Below are 25,387 nucleotides of genomic sequence, written 5' to 3'. Positions count from 1 at the left end.
AGTAGGGAGGAGTCCTGAGAGACAAACTTCAGTCAAGAGGACAGCCTGCCTGACTGGTTTTGTGCTTTAGACACTAGCACTGCTTGCTGACCTACCATCAAAACACATCTTGACAAAAATCCCTGTTCAAATGAAACACCAGAAGTTTTTGCCAAAAATGATTCTTGAAAGCTATTTTCAAAATGTTCTTACCAATTTTATAGCTGCCAGAAACAAAGCAGGGGGGAAAAAAAGCTTTGGGGTTTAGGAGTTTTCAAGTGACTGGTACCATACTCAAAAGCATCAAGCCAAACAACAACAAAACAAAAAAACCTAAAAAAAACTGGAAGAGGAAACCCAGTTGTGAGTGCTGGAGTAATACAGTCACTGAAACACCAGAAGAGATGCAGGAGAGTGCACAGAAGAGTAGAATCTCATCTGACCTCAATACGCTATAATACTCAGCATTCCTGACATAACAGCTCTCAGAGCATTTAGATGATATACTGTATGTATGTATATATGTACACATATATTACAAAATGCCACTTCCCCACCCACTCTATAACATCTAAACAAGCACAGCACCTAGGACAATATGATGGTTGCTAATATGGTACTTGCTTTTGATAAAGAACTTAAATTGTATCTCATATCAATTTTTTAAATATGAACATATTCGATCTAGCCCTTTCTAAACCATTTTTCAGTTAAACACTATCAAAGCTTGAAAACTCAGAAGAGTAATATATCAAAAATAAACCCATCCCCATTTCATTTTTATTAGAGTTAATCTGTCCTATAGATAAAAGTGCCACTATATATGCAAAGTGAGCAATACCAAACTTGCTATTTTCTAGGCAAATCAGTAGCATATGTACAGATTCCTATGACATTTTCATTCCCTTTTGGCCAATATGAAGAGAAAAACATTACCAGTAATGTGGCCACATACAATCTTGGATATATGAGTTTTTAAAAAATTATGTCATTTTCTTAATAAAGATTCTCCACATAGCTCAAATACAAGTTTTTTTTTCCCCCTAATTCTCATGTTAAAAACATCCAGCTTGCATTAAAGAGGCTTGAATTCTTTCTGTATGAACCGGAATTTCAAACTCTCACATTATTAAGTAACTTGTGTCAAACCAGTATAGTCATGCTCCAAGCATAAAGGGGAAGGCCTCTGTAAATTAATATCCATCCAACTAGTAAGTATGACTGAGACTGCCTTGGTCTCTAAAGGGTTAAGGAGACCACCAGTTTCCTCAGTATGTAGAAAGCCTCACTGCTGAAGATAAGACACTTAGAGATTACAACTTCTACACAGCTGACAAATTTTCCACTTGTGATATTTCAAATGCTCAAGCTGACATTCTGATTTAATGTGAGGTAATTCCAGTTTGTTAACATATTTGATTCTGCTTCAGTTTTTGTTTCACAAAGTTTAGCAAACGACACATCTACATGCTGGTACAGACAAGTTTTTATGCTATTTCTTTCCCAGTAAGCTCAGCAGGACAAACATCAAACTTTAGTCTTTTGAAAGCCTTCTGGAGAATCTGGTGAACTGTCCAGACTTAAGGATTATTACATCACTCAACTCTTAGAATGATGTTCCTTTACAAACTGTTCATCCTTGAAAAAAGACAACGGTTTGTTATAAACATTTAACATTTGCAAATAACAACCTAAAGTCTTATTTTAAAAATGGGCCAAACATCTTAGGCTCATATATATACTGACGTTAACATTAGTTTTCTTGATATCCCAACTCAAACATGAAGTAATCTAATATGCCAGCCTCCACTGTCCTCATATTTGTCTTTTAGAGAGGTAACTCTTAGATTTTATCAGGCTTAATGAAAAAAAGTTATTACTAAGTCTTATCAGAAACAGCGCTACACATAAATGCAGACTGAGTTTAGATTTAAATAGGCAGCGTCCTTAGAAGAAACAGAACAACTTTTGGATAGTTAAAGCAGTACCACCTTTTTTGGGGAGGAAACAAAAAAGTATTTTGCCAAATATTGTACCATAGTACACACTCCAATACCTGAAGAAAATTACTTTCATGTGTGCAGTTGACACAATGTTCTAGAATCACATCATTGCAACTTATTTGATTAAAAAAAAATCTGAGAGATTTTCAGATCAAAGTGTGAATATAGAAAAGGCTGTCAACTTAGTGCTCTCTAAGGGCAAGCACCCTGCTTGGACATCTGGAAAATGTTCCTGTTGGTTGCACAGCATAAACACCAGGGAATTAGAAATAGCCTTTCAGGTAAACAAGTGAGAGTATAAGGACTTTGAAAGCAAGGACAAAGTTTTTATTTATTAAAAACCTTATTATATACCTCAAGGAGTTGCCTTCCTGGCCAGCACCTGTTCACTAAGACTTGGTACTAATCAGAACAAGCTTTATACTATGATTTTTAACTCCAAGTCTAATGACGTGCTTTCCACTCAGCTGGTTACTTCTTTTAATGTATTCAAACTGCTGAACACACAGGACTGAATTAAGAAGCAACTGCCCTATGGAGGGCTGAAGCTAATACCGAATGCTTCTCAGGACAAGGACAACTCATCAGTACTGAAGAAAAGAGCATACAGAAAGTTTACTCCTCAACACCATACTAAGATCCTTATTTAAAGGATGTCTTTAATAGCTTTACATAATTCACAATGAAAGTGTAAGAACATCAATTTGGCAATCAATACTTCTTCATCGCACCTTACTTTCCTCATGTGTCCCACACACTACTTCAGCTCAGGAGGCCGAGTAATTGTCCCTAAGGCAATCATGAAGCTCAGCACAAACCTTGAAATCATTAAAAAGAAAAAGAAAAAAAAAAAAAAAACCTAAAACAAAAATAAGAAAGCCAAGATTTCATTTTCCTTGTTTTCCCCCAACAATTTACAAATAAGCAAATGATTACTTCTGGAGGGCGGTGGAAATGAAGGGCAGAAGTCTCCTCGTGATTCCTGGCGCTGCACATCTCTTGCGGGCAGAAGTGGAAGTAGTTGTTGGAACATTCACAGTTTAATGCAAAAGCAGAAATGAATGAAATTCTGTAGTTGCTTTCAGGCAGTTTTGCGCATAGAAAAAAAGAAATGTTTAGAAAATAAATGTTTATTTGTCTTTCTGGTTGTGGCCAATCCATAGTCCATTTTCCACCGTAACAGGTGAAAATTTAAATCCCAAATTAATCTGACTTGTGGCAGTAAAGGTCCTTAAGTGCTTTTAGCTCCTCAATCAATGTTTTGTTTTGGTTCTCAAGCACTGCCACTCTGTTCTCTAAACATTTCACATACTCTTTCTTCTTTCTACGACATTCTCTTGCTGCTTCCCTAAAAATGAAAAACACAAAACATTTATGTTCATAAATTCCATTTCACTAACTCAGGACAGAATGTTTCCTAGAGAAACAGCTGAGAAGACAGATGTTCAGTATTACCATACAGTAAACCTCAGTAAGTGATGCTGAGGTTGCCTGATGAGATGGCATGTGGGTAATGCCCCTTGTTGCTCAGCTGAACAACCTGAGTTCAACCCCTGAATCCCACATAGTTGAAAGTGAGAACTTAATTTTTCTTTATTCGCCTGCTTGCATACACGTGCACACGCACTATGTAGAAAACATTCTTTCAGCTACCTAAAAATGGCCCAGCAGGCAAAGTGCCAGATGCACTAGCAGTGGACTAGGTTCCTATGCTTAGCACTCTGACAAAAGCCAACACTGTGCTGGACAGAAGGGAGCGTGATCCATGTAATGAACTGGCCAGAAAGCCTAGCTCAATCCTTGAGCTCCAGATTTAATGAAAGACTAAAAACGGAAGGTTGGTGGGAAGTATGTAGGTTAACTGCAGATCTCCTTCCCCCTCCCTATCCAATCCCCAGCTCTGCAGCAGAACACCTGCAGAGGTTTCCTGCTAACCTCCTTCTCCAACTCAATGCCTTACCCCAGACCCCAACTCCAACAGGAATTCCCTAGGAATCCACATGCCACTGACCAGGGACACAGGTAGACTCATTTCCGATCTTCACCTACACTTCCTCTCCTCCAAATCCAATCCCTAGCTATGCGGCAGGTCACCTCTGAGGCCTCTGTTTCCCTCCTGTCTCCATCTCCTCACCTCTCCCTGCATTCCTCCAAGTCTAGTTCCCAGTCTCACCCCTACTCTGTAGATTACTTCTTGTGACTTCTCACTCTGGGTCATTCCTAGGAGTCTAAGCAGATCCTGTGGAACACCCTGCTTTGCTCCTCCCTGAACACCCCACCTCTAGGACCATCCTACATCAACTATGTGTCAGATCCCATAAGAATTTCCTACTAGGCAACATAACAACCACACTCTCCTAGGAACCAGAGGGCAACAGAAACCAAGGAATAAATCACCCTTACAACAAACAGATCAGACATCAAGATCTAGAATTACATTCTTCTCAAACCAGATGCCTAGATGTCAGCATAAAAATAGTAACAGCCAGGACAATGGATCCAAACCTATCCAGCAAACCTACCAGAGCAGGGCTGGACTATTGTGACATAGCTGAAACATAAGAAAAAGACTTTAACACAGCCTTCCCAATGTGATACAGGGCCTTAAAGAAGAAATGAAGGAATCCCCTAAAGACACCCATGAAGTCCCAAACAAGCAATGGAATGGAAGGGATAAAACAGCTCAGAACCTGAAAGTGGGAACAGAATCCATAAAGGAAACCCAAGCTGAGGAAAATCTACAGATAAAAACATTATTAGCCCAAAAGCTATAAATGCCCAAGAAAAAGGAAGACCAAAGTGTGAATGTTTCAGTCCTTCTTAGAATGGGGAACAAAATACTCACAGGAGGAAATTCCAAACATCACACAGTCACAGAAACTATCTGTAGTTGGCAAAAAATCGTGCCTCTGCTAGAGCACGAAGCAAATCATTGCTTGCTGTGGACAGTCTAAAGCAGCCCCGTATCGCCACACCTGGGATTAGAACAAAAATATTTCTATGTTTTTTTTTTTAATTTTTGTCAAAGAAACCAAAAATTCCAGAATTTTCACTACACACCTCAAAGGAGTAGAGGGAAAAAATTAGTAAAACTCAAGGCCAAAATCATTAAAATAGCAACAAAGAATCAATGAAACGGGGTTGGTCCTTTGAGAAAAATCATTAAAAGTTGACAAACCCTTAGTTGACAAACTACAGGGTAGAGAGATAATATCTAAATTAACAAAGTTAAAAATGAAAATGGGGCATAACAACAGACTCAAGGGAATCCAGAGAGTTATAAGGACATACTTAGAAACCGTTGTAAAATTGTAAAAATCTAAAAACCAAACCAAACCAAAACACCAAAATCAGATGGTTTTAGTATATAGAATTCTATCAAACTTTCAGAGATTTAATGCCAATAATTCTCACAACACTCTACAAAACAGAATCATTGTCCAAGTCTTTTTATTTGGGTCCTGATATCCAAACCACAAAAAGACCAAACAAAGAAAGAGAATTACAGACCAATTTCCCATGATAAACATAAATGCAAAAATTCTCAATAAAATATTTGCAAACTGAATCCACAAATACATCAAAGAGATCATTAACCCTGATCAATTAGGCTTCATTCCAGAGATTCAAGGATGGCTCAACATAAATGTAATCCATCATATAAACAAACCAAAAAACAAACAAAAAAAAAAAATCACAAAATATTTTCATTAGATGCAGAAAAGGCCTTTGATAAAATATCCAACACCTCTTCACAAAGTGCCGAAGAGATCAGGATTACAAGGGATATACCTCAATATAATAAAGGCAGTATCAATTTAAATGGAGAAACTCAAAGCAATTCTACTAAATCAGGTACAAGATAAAGCTGTCCACTTGCTCCATATCTATTCAATATAGTACTTGAATTTAGCTAGAGCAATAAGACAACTGAAGGAGATCAAGGGGATACAAATAAGAAAAGAAAAGCCAAAGTATCTTTACTTGGAGATGGTATGATGGTATACTTAAAGTGATTTAAAAAAAAATCAACCAGGAAACTCCTATAGTTGAGAACTTTCAGCAAAGCTGGTGGGTACAAAAATTAACTCACAAAAATCAGTAACTCTTCTAGACAAATGGACTGAAAAGAAATCAAGGATACATCTTTCACAACAGCCTTACGTAATATAAAATATCTTGGGGTAGCTACCCAAGTAACTGAAAAACTTATATAATAAAAACTTTAAGATATTAAGAAAGAAACTGAAGATATCAGAAGATGGAAAGATGTCCCATGCTCATGGATAGGTAGGATTAATACAGTAAAAATGGCCACCACAGCAAAAGCAATATCCACATTAAAATTCCAAACAAATCTCCACAGAATTTGAAAGGAGAATTTTCAGCTTCATATGGAGACACAGAAAACCCTGAATAATAAATGAACTACGGGAGGTCTTGCTATCCCTGATGCCATCCCGTACTACAGATCTATACTAATAAAAACAGCATGGTAATGCCATGGAATAGACACACTAATCAAAACAACTCAAAGACTCAGACATAAATCCACACATCTATGGATACCCAATTAATGATGAATACACACTGAAACAAAGACATCTTCAACAATGGTGCCAATCAAACTAGACCTACATGCAGAAGAATCCATATTCTCACCCTGCACAAACTCAGCTCTAAATGATCAAAGGCCTTAATATAAAATCCAACACACTGAACCTGATTAGGAGAACGTGAAGAAGAGCCTTGAACTTACTGGCACAGGTAAAGACTTTCAAAACAAACACATTAGCACTAAGACTAATAATTTATAAATGGGACCTCATGAATGGAAAAGCTTGTGACCACCAAAAGGATACCATCATTCAGACAGAAAGGCAACTTACAGAACGCGGAAAGATTTTTTTTTTACCAGCTATACATCCAATAATGAAAAAAAAAAAAAAAAAAAAAAAAAAAAACAAACCTAGGTATCAAGAAAACGAGTAACAACCAAGAAATGGGGTCTGAGTGATGGTGGCACACACCTTTAAATCCAGTACTTTGGAGGCAAGGGCAGGCAGATCTCTTGAGTTCAAGGCCAGCCTGATCTACCCAGTGAATTTTGGGATAGCCAGGGCTACAGAGAAAAACTAGTCTTGAAAAACCAAAGAAAACCAAAAACAACAAAACAAAAAAGGGCATGGGGTGATATAGAGAGAGTATAGATAGAGAGAATTCTCAAAAAAAGTCAAGTGAGAAACACTTAAAGACATGTCCAACATCCTCAGTGAAATGCAAATCAAAGCCACACTGAGATTTCATTTTACTCCTGTCAGAATGGCTAAGATTAAATAAAAGAAGCAGCAGCTTATGCTGGTGGAGATGTGGAGTAAAGGAAGCACCCACCCAGTGCTGATGAGAGTGCAAACTTGCCCAGTCATTGTGGAAATCAGTGTGGTGTTTCCTTAGGAAGATGAGAATCCATCTACCTCCAGATCCAGACGTATCACTCTTGGACATATACCCAAAGGACACGTCATCCTACCAGAGACACTTGCTCAACCATGTTCATTTCAGCTCTATTCCTAATAGCCAGACACTGGAAATGGCCTAGATGTTCATCAACAGAAGAACTGATAAAGGAAATGTGACATGTTTATAACTATTACTCAGCCCTTAAAAAAAAGAAAAAAAGAAATTCACAAGTAAATGGATGGAAGTAGAAAAAAATTCATCCTGAGTAAGACATCCCAGAAATATAAATATCCCCTTATATATAGATACTAGCTATTAAGTCAATGATAACTAAGGTATAATCCATAAAACCACAGCAGCCTGGTATGGAAGTAAGGGACTGTGTGTGCAGGGGACAAATAAATCTCATATGGGAAGCATAACAGAGTAACTTATGATGGATGGAGAGGTATGTGTGCGCCAATGTGTGTATGTGGCAGGGCTGGAACAGAAATATCAAGTGGGGAGAGGAGAAGAGAGACAGCTAAGTTTATGGGCTATTTGAGTAGTACAGAAACTGAATATAGTTGAAGCTTCCTAAAATACATATATGAAGGTAATGTACATGAAACTGCCAATTACTGAGACAGACAGAACCCCACCTGGACAATGTCACTAAATAAAGCCTCCAGTACAGGAATTGGGTTACATCTGACTTGTTGGCTAAAGTGGTCCCCATAGGAATACCCCAAACAACTCAGTCCATTGGCCCTGCTCTCCACAAACTGACAGTAGTAATTCACTGATGAAACCAACATCTACACTACTCATTCACTGACTATGAAGAAGTCAAGCTGACTCTGACTATTTCAATGTTACCTTTTGTTTTATATGTACTTTATGCTCATTGTAACTAGTAAGATTTTAATGCATACTATCAAACCTTTAAAAAAAATCAAGTACTGAAAAAAATATATTCATAGTTTTATGCAAAAATGCTTTTAAAATATGTGCATTTATCTCTGTTTTTTAAAATAAAGTTGTTTAATTAATTCAAAGAAATATTGAGAAAAAAAAAGTCAAGCTGATGCCTACTGGGTATATTCTAACATCTTTTGTACAGGAAGGTACTCTGTAAGCAACCAAAGAAGAAACAACATCAAAAGAGCCACAACCTTCCTAACTACAATGGTGTCCTGCCTATGAGATATGCTAGAACAATGGTGGCACAAATCCTGTGGGAGTAACCAACCAGTATCTGATTTGACTTAAGGTCCACTCCTTGAGTCAACATAAATCTGAGACTAGATGGCTCAGAAACCTAGAGTAAATCCAAACACTACTGTTCTTTTTTAAAACAAGTAGCAACAAAATAATAGCATTTAACTACACTCATAGATCAGTGCCTTGCTCAGCCAGCATCAGAGGAGCTACTTCCTGCAGCAGAAGGTAACAAATACAGAGACGACCCACAGCAGAGAATATGCAGTGACAGACCTTGGACCACTCATTCCTAATTGGGATATTTTTATCAACTCTCTCCTCTCAGAGTTCAGGGAACCCTGCAGAAGATGGAGAGGCAGAAAGAGTGTAAGAACCAGAGGGGACTGAGGGCACTAGGAGACCAAGGCCCTCTAACAACAGGACAACATACAAATGAATTCATAGATTGACACCACATGCACAGGGTCTGCGTATGTTCCAGGCCCTCTGCATATATGTTATGGCTTCCAGCTTAGTGATTTTACAGAAATCCTGATTGTGTGAATGAGGGGATTTCTTGTGCCTTTTCTTGGGCTTTCCCCCTTCTGTTTGTTTTGTCCAATTCTCCTATTTTTTTAAAAAAATATTTATTTATTCTTTTATGTTATGAGTACACTGTTGCTGTCTTCAGACACACCAGAAGAGGGCATTGGATCCCATTACAGATGGTTGTGAGCCACTATGTGGTTGCTGGGATTTGAACTCAGGACCTCTGGCAGTGTAGTCAGTGCTCTTGACCACTGAGCCATCTCTCCAGCCCCAATTCTCCTATTTTTTTAATCTTATATTTTATTCTACTACAATCCCTCATAATCCTGTTTGTGTTGTAATGAGAGTCAGAAAGGGAGTGGAAGTGGGCAGGAGTAGAGGGAGGAAAACTAATCAGAATATATTATCTGAGAGAAACATCCATTTCAGTAAAAGGGAGAACAACAACAACGCCACAATCAGTGTTGGAGGCGCCAGACAAATGGCGCAGTGGTCAGAAGCACTTGCTGCTCTTGCGAAGGACCTGGGTTTTATTCCCAGCTCCGACATGGTGCTTATTTATTCCAGCTCCAGAGGATCTGACACTCTTTTCTGGCTTCTATGGACACTACACACACTATGCTTGCAGTTAATATGCAATTAATACACTTATACACATTATAACAATAAATCCATGCAAGCAATGCACTTATAAATCAATATTAAGAACAAGTTAAACAGCAGTTAAAGGAAAGTCCTGAGCACACAAATGCACATGCAAGTGTGCACATACCACAGTAACACTACATTCAAAGAGTAAAAACAAATACATGCTGCTAGGAAAGCTGAATATCCACAGGTAAAATAATGAAGTAAGTTTACAATGTACAAAATTTAACTCAAAATCTAAATATAAGACCTAAATGTATAAGACTTTTACAACAAAATAGTTCTCAAGTTTGTCTTAGCAGTGATTTCTTGTGTACAACACTGTAAACAATCAAAACAGACAACAGGGATTTCATCACATTTTAAAAGACATTTAAAGATAAAATAATAAAAAGGCAGACTAAAATGAGAATATTTTTAATAATGATGACTAATTAATAATAATTACAATTTGACAAAATAACCAGTTTAAAAAATAAGCACTGGGCTAGGAAGATGGCTCTGTTGGTAAAACACTTGCTACATAAATATGACCCCCATAGGTGCAGGGTGTGTGCCTGTAATCCCAGTGGAAAGGAAACAGTGACAGGCAGGTCCCTGGGGCTTGCCAGGTAGCCAGTCAAGCTAACCGTCAAGCTCCAGGTTCAATGAGAAACCTTTTCACAAAAAAGCAGGGTGAAAAATGACTGGAGAAGATACCTGACATCAAGCAAAGGGTTACATGCACTCACACGAATGCACACACAAAATTTTAGCACAGGCTCAGATGATATACAGATAGCTAATAGGTACATGAAAAGGTGCTCAATATCAATAACTAGGTAGATGTAAACCAAAACCACAAGATAGAACTTCACAGCTATTAGGACAGCTATACTAAAATTGATAATCACTACCATAAGACACTGTTAACTGAAAGGATGTACAGAGGCTAGCAGCTTTACCTACAATTGACAATATAAGTTGCTACATCTGAGCAAACCTGTAGAATGCATAGCATTTACAAAAGGTCCAATTTCTGCCAAGGCTGACTAAACAGAATGGGGTGTATGTGTGGCATTAGGAACAGAATTAAGCAACAACTCATCAATCTCATATATTTCTCTTAAGGAAATCTTTGTACAGCTGTGTCTATAGCACTATTCACAAGAGTCAAGACATACAAAAGCAATCCAAGTGTCCCTTGACAAACGGATGAAGAAATCAAGGTGCTTATATACAATAAAATGTTACTTGGCCTTATGAAGAAAACTATGGTATGTGCTATAAAGTGGACACTGCTTTGGGAAGTAAGCTACTCATAAAAGACAAAACTGTAGAATTCTACTTCTAAGGTGGCAAGAGTAAAATTTTATAGGAGGACTGATGTGTCTGCCAAAAGATAGGAATGGGGGTAGCGGGGAATTGTTTAATACAGAGGAGGTTTGGGAGTTCTTGTTTTGAGATAGGATGATAGGATCTCACTCTACATCCTATCTCAAGATTAGCATGGAACTTACTACATAGCTTGGGTTGGTCTCAAACTCACAGCAAATCTACCTCAGTTAAGTGGGTAGTGTCTACATGCATTATAGGCATGACCATCACATTGAGTGTTTTGAAAGATAAAAATGTTCTGGCACTCTGTTAAACCATGATGGGAATATATATACTATTCCTGAACTGTACATTTAAAAAATCTTAACAAATTATTAGAATAAAAATTTATTTTTCAAAACAAACTCATAAATTCAAAACATTTCTCTATTGTTCAATAACCCTAGCAGTAAAAAAGTAAAAATATTCTAGTTTTTTAAAACATGAAAAACCGCAATTCTACAGGCCATCATTTGTAATAGAAGCAGGTGTATGTATGTATGTGTATGTGTCTCCCTTGCAAATTATGCAATGGAGAAGGTTACTTAAATTTAAGGAGATCAAAACACATCCTTACTTGGGATAGAGACAACTAGATAACAGTAAATGTGTTTTATCATTTCACTTTAAGTGGTATCTGCTGAGAACGGTAGTTTTAACCTCTGAAGAGCATGAGGACGGTAGCAATTTGCATGTTCTTGTTCTTTTCTTCTCTAGGAACCCCATCAGGCAGTAAGGAAAGGATGTAGATAGAGTCCTAAGAGTCCTATGTGGTATAGACATGCAGCTGGGTGGGAGAAACAAGAAATGGATGTGTTATGTGCACAACAGCCTGTTCTTCTGTCTCAAGAGTCTTGCTGAGTAGACCTGGTTGGCCTCAAAATTTCAGTCCTCTGGCCTGAGTGCTAGGATTACAGGAGCCCACCATACCCTGGCTGAGGAAGGTTTAAAGAAATTAAGGAAAGGTCAACATTACAGGCCTTACTCGAGCATTCACTGTAGCTGAGAGAAACAGGGTGGCCCAGCTCTTAGAGAAGTTTCATAATCTTGAGACTAAGAGAGAGATAAATGCCTAAGACTGAGCCTTAATCAGAACAGACACTCCTGGAAAATAGCCCTAAATACAAACCCTTATGTAAGCCCTTAGAAAGATGATACCAAATTAAATCAAACAGCTAATGCTCTGGAAATTGTTCCTTACCCTAAAAACAAGCTAGTTTTGCACACTCCTGAAGTTCTCCATATTCCACTGTTCTGTAATGAAGTGACAGTGACCCTAACAGAACAGTCTAACTCCTTCACTAGACAGTAGCAATGACCTCCTTCCACATAGGAGAAAATGTGCCTGCTTCGAGGCTTAAAGAAATGACCTGGTATTCTGACTTTAAATTACTAGACAGATTTAAATAAGCAAACATATTCATCAACTATGACCCAGATGTTGGAAATGTCTAATAGAAAACACAGATAACTATGATAACATAGGCCAGTGTCTCATAAAAGATACATGCTATGTGTACCAGAGGGCCAGCTCAGCAGTAAGGCAGTACCTAACAGTAACAGGGATAAAAATACCTCTGATTTCATCTTATAAACAGAAGTGAGAGTTGAAGACAGGACTGTAGAAATTACATATACTGAAAAACAAGAGGAAAATAACCAAGGGCTGTCATAGTCTCTAACATTGTGAAATGAAATCTCAGACAAAAAACTATTTGAAATGCTATTGTAATGGTTTATATATGCTTAGCCCAAGAAGTGGCACCGTTGGGAGGTGTGGCCTTGTTGGAGTAGGTGTGTGCTTTTAATACCCTTTTCCAAGAGCCAGTATTCTGCCAGCAGCCTTCAGATGAAAATGTAGAACTCTCAGCTCCTCTTACATGATGCTTGCCTGGTTGCTGCCATGTTCCCTCCATGATGATAATGGACTGAACCTGTAAGCCAGCCTCAATTAAATGTTGTCCTTGTAAGAGTTGCCCTGGTCATGGTGTCTGCTCACAGCAATAAAACCCTAAGTAAAACAGCTATTAAGTCATTTTCAAAATTAATGATAAGGATAAATGTGATGGAGTAAAAGAGTAGAGAAACGGAAGAAATGTAACATAGTATTCTGGGAATCAAAGGTAAAACTGAGGACAGAACAAAAGGGAGGCAAAACTATCTTAAATGTGATCAAATATTTTCTCAAAGCCGGAAAGAAATAAACATAATTGTTTTTAAGGGAAAAAAAATATATCAGCCTAAATCATGGGGTGGTGGGGGGGGAGAGAGCTAAAAGGTAAACATATTAAACTTTTCCAATTGTTTTTAAATATTCTGTAACAGATGTCTGTCCAACCTATGACCCATAGGCTGCTTGTGTCCCAGGGTAGTTATGAATGTATACCAACACATCTGAACATTACAATGTCATGTTGTAATGTCAAAAGATTGGATAGTCTAGGATTGGGATATGGCTCAATCAATAAAATGCCTGCTATGTGACCATGAGAATTTGAATTTAGACTGCCTGCCCCCATACCCACGTAAAAGCTATGGATGAATGCAAACATTGGTTTATAATTCTTATGTTGGGCAGGTGGAAACAGGCAGATCTCCCAAGCTTATTGGCCAGTCAAGTCTATCCAATCAGTGAGTTCTGGGCCAGTAAGAGAACCTGTCTAAACACTAAGGTGAAGAATGATACAGGAAGACACCTGTTGCCAAGCTCTAGCCTTCACATTCATTTATAAACATATTTAAGGAGGACCTGCACACACACACACAAGACATCTATCTTTTAAAAAAAAAATCAGAAGACAAAATTTTTCTATGAAATAGCTGATAGTAAACATTTTACTTTGTTTGTTGCTATGAGCTCATCAATGGACAAAGATAAATGAAACTGATTCTAAGCAAGATTTGATCCATGGTTACACAGTTTGCTAATCCCTGATCTACTTAATTAGGCAATGTATTAATTATATGTTTTCTAGAGGGCATATATATAAGGAACAAAAGACTGGTGAAGAATGCTCTGTAATAGAAAATTAAAACCAGAAGAAGCATACCCAATCTTGCTTCTCAAACTGATTGGACTGAGAAGATGCGTAGGAATGGTTAGTAAAGGGTCCTTCTTATGGTGGTTTTTGAAGACAGGGTCTCTCTATGTAATCTAGACCTTCTGCCCCTGTTACCTCAACCTTGAAATGCATTGATTACAGGCATGTACCACAACATCAGCTTGTTAGATAATATCTTATTTACTTACACAGAAACTACCAATTGTGCCTTGTTGCTGGTTTTATGGCACAAGGAGGAGGGTTTGCTACATCATAACCATGTTCATCTGTCTGTGAGGATGTATATTCAGAGATGACTCAGACTTAATGCTTTTACTCACTGATGGATTCAAACTCTTATAGACTATTGGGAGGTGGCAGGACTGCAGTATAAATGGAGAAAGTGGGTTTTTTGATATGCTTCTGAAAGATATCATATAGTCCTGACCCCTTCCTGTTACTCCTATCTGCCATGAGGCGAGCAGCCTCAGCCACATGTTTGTACTGGCATAATATTTTGTATTACTTCAGGCCTAAAACAAGAGAGAGATCTTTGTTGACAAGTCACTAAACCTCTAAATCCAAACCAAAGTGCTAACTACCTCCCTTTAAACTTTCCATAGGTATTTTTCAAAGCAACATAAAATGCAAGGCATTAATCCATTTTGTGGAGCAGGCCTCATATCTAACCAGAAGTCACTGCTCCTGTAATAGTTGGGGCACTACAACAAACACCTGTAGTTCATCTTCCCTGGTGGAATGGTATTACAGCATGCATGGGTGGACAATCCTGCTTCCAGAAGATGTGGGTTATTAAATGAAAATATCAGTGTTAGGAATAAGATACCTCCCTACAAGTTACTGGTCAGACAGACCTCAAGGATTCCCAACACAACACAGGCTACTGCCATTGCTCTTATTTGCTTAATATAACTAAGTGTCACACTACCTCTAAAAACACAAAACACTTTAGTTGCTGGACACAGGTAAACTAAGCTAGAACTAATCTGGAAACTTCATCTGTGCTGCCTGCCTTGTACCATGCTGATGGTGCTATGCTGATCCCTGAGAAGAAAAACCTTTAGTGGACTTACCCAGGGTAGACCCTGCATACTACAATACCATCCTGTAGTAAGAATTCTGGTTTTCTTTAAAAATTACAGAAATATTATAGAATGTGCTTTCACCTGAATCCCAGGTGTAGGGACTGGGCAGCTTTGGACTGTCAGTAGTAGCTCACCATCATTTGTCTCATACTCTAGCAGACTCACGGCTTTGAAAGCTGGAGGTAACTTTTCAGAAGGTGCATAAATGTTAGGGCCCTGAGAGGTGTGGTTTGGTGGTCCTTCAGGGGAGTTGGCTGCAGTTTCCCAGTAGTTGTGCTCAAAGAAGAAATCAGATTCAGATCTCCCTCTCTTTCTCCCCTCTATTTTTCTTTCTCTCCTATCTAGTGATGGGGTAAAATGGAGGTACTGAGTGGAAAGGATAAAGGGTAGGAAAAGAATACAAAGTAGCAAAGGCCAGCTACACCATCCTACTTAGCAAGATATGCCATGCCCACAGGTATGTGAAACAGTGGTGTGACTGCTATATAAGCAGGGAACAAACTGCTTTTTGATTGGATTCAAGGCCTGGTCCACAGGAGGAAATTCATGCCTGTTAATGTAAACATGTTCAAATGCTCATGTCCTGGAAGGATGTAGTCCCTAGGCAGGTACTGGGGTATGAGTGACAGCCTAGTACTGTTGTTTTCCTGATGGGCAGAGACTACAAAACTGTCTTCCAATATTTGTCCATACCCACTGACTAGCACTGTTCTCGACCTGGGTCTGAGAAGCTTGTTATGCAGTGTGCAGCAGTGAATACAGAGGCTCCAAACTGACCGAAGTGTTGTGAATAAATGAGTGTTGAGTGCTTGGCTCTAAGTAAAACCTCTATAACAAGTCCCACAAAGCTCAGAAGAGGGGAGGAAGAGTTCTAGGAAGTGCTGTCTTGTATATAATGGCAGTGCTGCCCTTGTGGACTCAGCGGTGTAGACACTTCCTAAAACCTTCCTTAGATCAGGCAATGCAGTTTCTTAGGTTTGATAACATGCTCTGGCCATGTAATGGTTCAGATGGAGCTGAAGGAAAACAACTTACTTTTCCTTCTTTCTTTCCTTCCTTCCCTTCCACCCTCCCTCCCTCTCTTTCTGAGACAAGGTTTCTCTGTGTAGCCCTGATTGTGTAGCTCATGCTGGCCTTGAACTCAGAGATCCTTTATCTTTATCTACTACTGCTAGGCTTGGAGCTCAGTTTTTCTCATCTGTTATAAACCTAAAAGTACTTCAAATAAAAGGCTAAATATATGCCAAAATGTATGCATGTACACACACACACACACACACACACACACACAGAGAGAGAGAGAGAGAGAGAGAGAGAGAGAGAGAGAGAGAGAGAGAGACAAAACACAGAGGGGAAGAGGAAGAGAAGGAAAGGCAGGATTTTAGTATTTTTAGATGGATCAGTTAGAGGCAATTAAAATTTTTGCTTATGCTTTCTAAGTTATTTATAACAAGCATCCTTTACTTGCTTTTTACTTGTACTGTTTTGAAAAAATTAAATACATAATCTGCTTTTTTTTCTACAAAGAACATTTTAATCTCCATAAAAATACTTTAATTTTTAATGGTGAACTGTAACAGTCAGATTAAATTCATATTGTTTGAAATTTTTCCTATTTTTCACCATATTTATTGTTTCTTCCAGTCCATATCGACTCTAACCTGACATTATTAAAACCTCCCAGTTTAATGTTTACTTTGCTATTTTTCTTCTGTTCTTCACTGAACAACAACAACAAAAAGTAAGGCTTTTACATTTAATAAGGGGAAATGTATTTAACGGTTTCTTACCTCCATCTTTGAAAACCCTTTAAACCCGCTCTACACTGTAGGCTATCTAACAGCAAGGGCAGTAAACTGTATTACTCTCATAATCATCCCCTCTCTAGAAAGATTCCCTATCCACCGCCCACTGACTTTACTTGTCCTTCCCAGAGTTGTAGCCAGTGGACCCAAGTGGATATAGTTTTCACCAGAGACAAAGCCTATGGTTTAAAAACCAAAGGAAGGCTGGGGAGATGTCTTAGGGCACAAGTGTAACTGTGTTCCATCCCACACAAATAGCTGGATTTGACTACAGCACTCCTAATGCAGTGCAGGGGCAGAAATGAGAGACCATGCCTCAAAACAAGGTAGAAGCAGAGAACCAACTCCTGAAAAAAATGTCTGATCTTTACACCCTGACCTATTCCCACTGCAACATTTCCCCATGTCTTGAAAGAGCTGTTCTCATTCAGTGGGGATCCAGGAAGCAGCTGGTAAGGAAGATGATATGAAGAAAAGCCATGGCAAGTGACTTGGAGCTGACAAAGTACAACTTATGAGAGGAAGAGGTCATGTTGTTCTAAGACGCTGAGAGTTTACGATGGTTGCTGTAGTAACACAAAATGTTACTTCACTTGGAATAACTGACAACTTGCACACTGTAGAATTTTGGGGCTCCTCAACTTTTTCCTCCCCAGTTCAGTGTGAGATGGGCTGTGTTCAATGCACACTTTTATTCTGGTGGATGACAGTCTAATTTGTCGGCTGAAGAACTTGTAGTAACAAAGGCACTGACTGATACGGTGATTCTGGAGATATGGCTTAAAGTAACTGCTAGAGTAGTAATTTCTTTTGAATTTATTTCCTCTTAAAATTGGAGTTTGTTTTTCTTGAGCAAAATGGATCTCCCAGGAAAGCATTCTACCATTATTTCCTGGTGTCATGTATCCTGACAGTGTATTTCACTCTGCTTAGAGGCACAGCAGGATGCAACAGCCTCATGTGTCACCAGACACAGGTTTCTTAAAATATAGGACACCTGACTGCTTATTTAGCTTTTCTCTGGTATTTTCCTTCTTTCTCGTCTGTAGAGTGGAATAAGATCTTATCTGCCTATACAAGATAGAGATCTATCTTCTGTGTGTGAAGGTTAATGCCTAACACACACTGTAACTTAGAATAAAGCAGAGTAGATTAGGGTACTGAGCATGCAAACGTTGGCCGATTAAAGAGAAGAGTATGCTAGACTGCCCAGGTGTATGGGAAGCCTGCACTTTTCTAGGTACATGTTAGTGATATGGTCACAGAAGCCAGAGTCTAGGAAAGCTTAAAAAGTACCATGGGGAGAGGAAAGAGAACTCCTTCAGAGTATGGGAAACTTCCCTTTGACGGAGAGTGTAACTAAATCTAAGCAAAAGTATCTTATTACAGTCCCTGCTTTTAAATCAGGCACCTTTGTAGACCTCACGTAAGCAACTATCTTAAAAACTGCTCTTGATCGCAGTAGAGTGGATTATGGCTTCATTGGAATGCTCTTGGAAACGCTTAGCTACTAATACAATGTTCTGAGAAGTTACTCAATTATAAGGATCATGACCTCATTTATGGATTAATCCACTAATAGGTTCATAATTGCATAGGAAGGTATGAAAAAACTTGAGAAGCAGAACTTAGCTGAAGAGAAATGGGTCATTAAGTTACACCCTGAGAGGCTATGCCGTAATTTCCAATCACTTAAAACAACTTACATTCACCCATTCATACCAGTGTGGTCCAAGCACATGTGATGTTTACATGTGCTGTCTGTACAGGTACTTAGACCTGTCGAAACTAGGTCAGTGAGCGTTGTTTTCTATCACTTCCCACAGTATCACCCTTTACGTTTACTCATTTCTCTATGTGCAGGGAGGTAACTGAGGGAAGATATACGCCATAGCACACAGGAGTCACTTTCTTTCCATTGTATGAGACCAGTCTCCAGACACATTTTTCTTTCTCTGCCTCTGGTCTGCTAAAACGTGGGTCACTCTGTTCCACTGTAGGCCACTAGCCATGATGTTCTGCCTCATCGCAAGGCCAAAATAAATGGTCCCAAGTAAACCAGGACTGCTGAAACTGAGAGTCAAAGTACATTATTTTCTTCTTTAAGTGGATTTCTCAGGGATTCTGTCAGAGTAACTTTCAGAACACTAATACTGAGAAATGGAGAAAAAGTGGCACTGTGGTTTACAAGTGTTTATAAGCGGGCAATGCTCTGGGCAGCTAAGAAGGTCTAATGTCAGTAGGCTTGGCTGGTACAGGCTTGTAATCTCAGCTACTCAGGAAACTGAGACAGAAAGACTGGGAAAAGCAGCCTGGCCACTTTTTTTTTTTTTTTTATTGAAACTAAGCTCTGCACCAGGACCCCAGAGATGGGCTAGAGTGGTATGTGTCATTGCTTCTCAGAGTGCCTTCAGATCAACCTGGGTAGCATCGAGACCCTGTCTGAAGCTGTGAAAATTGTAAAAGGGTTGGGTGGAGTATAAATCAGTGGTCGGGGTTTGTCTACATGAACATGGCCCTCAGGACAACCCCAGTACTGCACAGACGGGAAGGAAGAAGGAAGCTAGTGCTGCCTCCCCTGAACATGGACCCACTGTGTCTGTCATTCTCTGTAAGAGGAACCAAATTACATAGACATAATATCAAATTCTTTAAAAAATTTGATTCCTGTGTCTCCTTACTGCTGTCTTTAATTTTATAATTAATTAGGTCTTTGAGACTTCTTAAATACTGTTTTTTATTTTAGAAAAGGTCAACTATTTCTTAACAGATACTTTAAAACTGAGCAGATTAATGTGTAATTTAATTCATATTTCCAAATACATTTAAATAAGACTTAGGCAGTACATTTCTATTATAACTTAACTGCTTATAGCTGTTTGGTGCACAATAAAGGTCACCAGGCTTCTTTTCAAGTTTCTCCTAATATCTCAGAATGGCTTTCTCCTTTTTCATAGCTAGATATAATTTACTAAGACTGTGACAGTTAAGACTGTTTCAAGAACAATGATGCTGACCCTCCAAACATGAAATTGTTGAAGAGAAGAAACAGTACAGAGACCATGTGCTTTCTTACCTGGCCCCAAGAGCTGAGCTTTGGGTGCAAGGAGAGACCTTATTTTACTCAAAGGCAGAAACCCAAGTTTAGAATATTAATGTGTTCTTCCAGAATCATAGCTAAAGGGTGAATGCAAGACTTAAGTTAGATCTTCTAAGTTCAATTTGTCTCATTTACCTTATCATATTATTTAGACACTTGGGGTAAAAAAGAAAATCTTGTCAACTTCAAATAGCTTATATCTTTATACACCTCGATTCTCTTTTAGTTTTCACCTCCCTCCCGTATCACCGCCCCTTGATATTTTTTCCCATGTTTGAGTGTATGAAGGCTATCTTCCTTGATGTTGCTTCAGCTTACTCTTCAGACATGGTTTCTTTAAACCCAGAGTTTACAGACCAGCTTGCCCTGGGAACCCCACCTCTGCCATCAGACTAGAACCACAGGGCCCTGCCAAGCATTTCATATGGGTTCTGGGAATCTGAACTCCAGAGTTCTTGTTTGTGTGGTGAACACTAACTAATGAGTGGCCTCCTCAGACTATTTGTTTTGTTTTAATCATTTCAACATTAATAACTTCCATTTGTTTTTAGATGGCAAAACCATCCAAAAACATCTAAAAGCAAATACATTTCTAAGAAAGGCTTTACCTATGTTTTCTAGCTTCTGCTATGTAACACTTTAATTTCTCAAGATTAACATTAACTATGCATTAAGGCTTTGTCGGGAATACCATATTTTTTAGAATTACTCTATTTTAAAAGTGTTTGGATGTTAAATTATTACTCTAAGTAAGAAAGTACATGCCCGTAAGGCCAAGCATGGTAGCACAAGCTTATAATCCCAGCCCTCACAGAGGCAGAAAGATCAAGAATTCCAGGACACTTTGGCCCACACAGCAAGACAAAAAAAAAAAAAAAAAAAAATCAATGCACAGAATCTACTGTTGGCAGAAGTAACACACAGGAGAGACATAGTTGACACATAGCATTTAATGTCTGGAATATCCATACCTGTTCTTCATTAGACGAACCTCTCTCTTTCGTGCTGCTTCTTCAGCAGGCTGTGTAGGAAGTGCTGGGGAGGATGCCATAACAACTCCAGGAGCAATGGTGCTAGTGGGTGCTGTGCGAATCTGGTATGTTTGTACATCGCCAGAGGCAGCTGCAAAAAAGAGCGAACAAGGTATAAGACACAGAAACACTACAATAAAATTCAAATGTGTCTCAATCGATCTAAACACGTGTTAGATTAAAAGGGAAACAGGAAACATGATTCTAACTAAAAAGAAGTTTTTGTACTATTACTACATGGACAGGGAGGATGCCTCAGTGTCTCTGTTGGGTCTTCTATTATGTTTCCCTGGAATGGAGATCTATTATGTGGTTTACATGCTTGTCAACCTTAAGTCTAAAAGGAAAGTGGGGCCCAGCATAGATAATCCTCCTAGATATAGGCCTCAGTGTCTTCCCTTGATTTAATTCACATTAAAAAAAAAAAAAGTCTCAGTAGGTAGACTCTTGCCACGACATAAAAACGACCATGATTTTTCATAAAATAGCAAAATAAAAGAGAAAATAAGCATATGATAAAGTATTATAAATTTCTAATTCGAATAAAACTCAAAGTATGAAAAAATTGGACATTTGATGCCAATCATGGTATATGTAAATATATCTTAATATAAGTGATAATAACTAAATATGTAAAAGCTGGATTTTTTTTTCTTATCAGTTTTCTAAGATAGGGTCTCACTATGTAGACCAGGCTGGCTTAGAACTCAAGAGACCCACCTGCCTCTGCCTCTTCCTCCCAAGTGCTGGAATTAAAGGTGTATGCTACCTCACTCAGCTTTGGATTTTCCTAACCATACAATCTCCATATGTGAAAAAAAAAAATCACCATTTGTCCATTATTTGCTTCTAGAAAACAGTGTCATAATATGTTCTAATAAATAAATACCCTAGAACTATGTGAGAGATTTTGAAGGTCTTTATAAAATCATCCACATCAATGAAAAATACCAATTATATTGTTTGAGGGACAAAAATGTATATACTAAACATGTTACCATATTCAAACTGACGTTGAGAATTCAAAGTCACTGACATCCTGCTTTACAATTTTTTGAGTACCTGCATGTAAAGTGAAAAGGTGTTTTACTCCCACTAATAAGCAAAATATTTTTTTCAAATATCATTGGTCTAGTAACAAGATATATAGTATAAATGTATTAGAAATTGCTAAACAAAAGATGTTCTACTTGGGATTTTGGTATGATTCAAAAGTTATCCATGGTGAAGGGATATGACTCTCATTAACACAGGCAACATTAGTTATTATTAACAAAATATTTTAGAAGCAAATATTATTTTCATAAATTTTTAATCTGGTATAAACTATGAACTGTTCAATGAATTAATGGAGAATAGTAAACACTCTCCAAAATTCTAAAAATTTGGGGGGGAAAAAAATCTTCCAGTCCATCAAGGACTTAAGAACAACTTGTTCTCCAAAGAGCAAAAATCTGCATAATGAGATATGTTCTTTTGGAATGTTTTTATCTAAAATCAAAACTGATGACTTTAGAAAAGCTCTATATTCTTTTTAAGTAAAAATTTTTTAAAAAGCAACAAAAGCAGAACACATAAACAAGACAGAGAGCAGAACCCACCAACCTCTTCAATGGTGACAGAGCAAACGATGGTGTGGGAAGAAAGTAGCTGGTGTTACTTGGGCCATGCAGCCCAGCCACAGCTCCCCCAGCTCTCTGCTCACGGCCCTGTTTCTCCCTCCCTGACTGCTGACGGATTAAAGACAGGTATCACTCCTTTAAGCTAAAAGATAGTTGTTTTTATGCCATGACATTTTCATCCAAGGGGAATAATGGGAAGTTTCATGAGAAATATTTATTTATGTATTAAATACATACATACCTAAATTGTTATTATCTGAATCTATACTGAAGAAAACTATTTTAGTAGTGCTTTGCAATATACTTACTTTTCATGAGTATATACATTAATTTTTAAAAGAAGGTACCATATGTATGAATTCTTAATTCTATTACCTTGAACAACAACTTGGTTGCTGGGCACTAGAATCTGCTGTCCATCAGTGGTCTGTGCATACTGTAGAATGGTAGTACCCGGCTGAGTGGCAGCTGCATTGGTCATGGTTAATGTCTGCAGGCCCTGTACCCCATCGGTACCATTGTTAGCCAGCTGTATTGCTCCTCCCTGGGTAATGGCAACTAAAACCCAATGAATTGTATTGTTACAAGTTTAATTAATACCACATAAGATTTTTAAAACACACTAAACCCATGCAATTAGCAAAGCATAATATAGGAGAAATTATTCTAGAAAATAACATCACCAAGAAAGACTTGGTATCTTCAAGTAACTGTGTACTCAGGAAACCATATCCACTCTCTATGAGAGAAGTGTTCTCTATAAACTGTACTCAATAAATAATGCATGGTAACAATATAAAACGTGAAAACTCAAACTCTTTTTGAACTTATTTCAACTCCGAGGAGGTCCTGCTTTACAACGATACTTTCTTTACAGCACTGCCAACTCCCTTATACATTGTTTACTATCTGCTGCTTTAATTTTAAGTACATTTTTATAGGTCAAAAACTGACTAATATAAAAGCACCCAATAAATGTTTGTTAAAAGTATGATTAATAAGGCCATTATATTTTCTAACCCTTAGAGCAATTTGTAAACTTGTCACTAGTGCACTTAATACAGCCATGTCAAAGAACTCATGATACTTCTCAAGCAACTAAGGAAAAAAAAAAATCACAAGCTATGATTTTAAGACTAGTTTGGGGAAAAACAGTATGATACCACCTCAAAATAAATAAATAAATAAAATTAAAAATATTTAAGAAAAGAAAAAGAATAATCAGTAATACAATAATGTCCAAGGTGCTGGGTTCAGTTTCTAGCACCTAACACCCATCATCCCCACCAAAAATCTCACCAATGAAAGACGTGAAATGCCCTGGGTCTCAGTTATTATGAGTGTCTCATAAAGTTTAAAATTAGAGCCAAGACCCTCCCTTACATGCATCTAGTTTTATGTCTGAGTCTTCATAGAGACTTCTACTGACTGTTCGATGAGTAAGTGCACTAGCTACTATCGGACAAATGAAAATTAATCAGCACTCATCCAAATCACCCTTACACAACAGTACACAGAAAAAGTTACTTGAAAGGTAAGTTCTTATCTTGTTTGGAATACATAATCCTTAGATACCAGAACTGAAAAATATGATTTACTCCTCAAGTAAATTTAAGGATCAGGTTTTCCAAAAAAGACTAAAAATTGTAATTTTACTTGAGCAATTTCAGAGAGAGAGAGGCGGGGGAGGGAGAGAGTGTCTGTGTATGCATGGGCAAGTGCTGAGAATCAAACCTTCACATGTAGGAATGCACCCTATCAATTGAGCTCTCCATAAGTTACTGTTTAACAGAAGTGAATTAGTTTGGGGTTATCAGTGAGCTCTGGGGAATTATACCATCCTGAGAGGTATGTACACAGAAAATTGATAATTCACTGTTCAATCAAGAGCTATGAGTTCATGATTACTATTTAATCACTGATATAAATTTTTGGAAATTAACATACTAGCATATATAATCTTCCTATATTAGCTAATCCCATATTTTACTATCTTAGATGTTAAAAACTGTCGTAAGAATTACTCTACAATTAATTTTGTAAGATTTCTTGGGAAGGTCTGGGGAAATGGCTGCTCATTCAGAGGACCTGGGTTCTATTCATTCCCAGCGCCGACAGGAAGGCCCATGACAATGTGCAACTAGTTCTGGGGACTGGACGCCCTCTTCAAGCCTTTGCAGGCACTGCACACATATGGTGCCCAAAGAAAACATCCATAAACACTGATACCCGAAGAGGGTGGGAGAAAGAGGACTTTAAAGAATCAGAAGGTTAAGAAAATCAAATCTTCATTTCTCATAGAATTAATTTGCAGATTCAAATGTATTTAATTAACACTCTACTTTTTTCTGAATTACAGAGCAACAGGCTCAAAGTGAACGAAAGGGAAAAAACTACACAAGAAAAGATAGAGGCTACTCTGCTATGATCATTTGATTTTGTTATTTTTCCTGGAAACCTAAAAACATCTGCTTTTATGTAACAGATGTAGAGTTGTTTTAAACA

General features: G+C 38.0%; 1 protein-coding gene across 2 annotated transcripts in view; it reads right to left on the bottom strand.

The window, feature by feature from the left end:
- Positions 1-2,119: 2,119 nt before the first annotated feature.
- The window catches only part of CREB1 (cAMP responsive element binding protein 1), a 60,130-nt gene continuing 36,862 nt past the window's right edge, over positions 2,120-25,387 (bottom strand). For both annotated transcript variants that reach the window (XM_080933388.1, XM_080933387.1), the window contains 3 exons: positions 23,258-23,440; positions 21,201-21,351; positions 2,120-3,330 (listed from right to left, as the gene is read on the bottom strand). In XM_080933388.1, coding sequence (XP_080789514.1) covers positions 3,186-3,330; positions 21,201-21,351; positions 23,258-23,440 — 479 coding nt within the window. In that variant the 3' untranslated portion in view covers positions 2,120-3,185. The remainder of the gene's footprint in view (positions 3,331-21,200; positions 21,352-23,257; positions 23,441-25,387) is intronic.

The sequence above is a fragment of the Micromys minutus genome (genome assembly GCF_963924665.1).
Source record: "Micromys minutus genome assembly, chromosome: 19".
Classification (NCBI taxonomy): domain Eukaryota; kingdom Metazoa; phylum Chordata; class Mammalia; order Rodentia; family Muridae; genus Micromys; species Micromys minutus.
The sequence above is the reverse complement of the archived record's forward strand: the minus strand, read 5'-3'. Positions and strand labels throughout refer to the sequence as shown.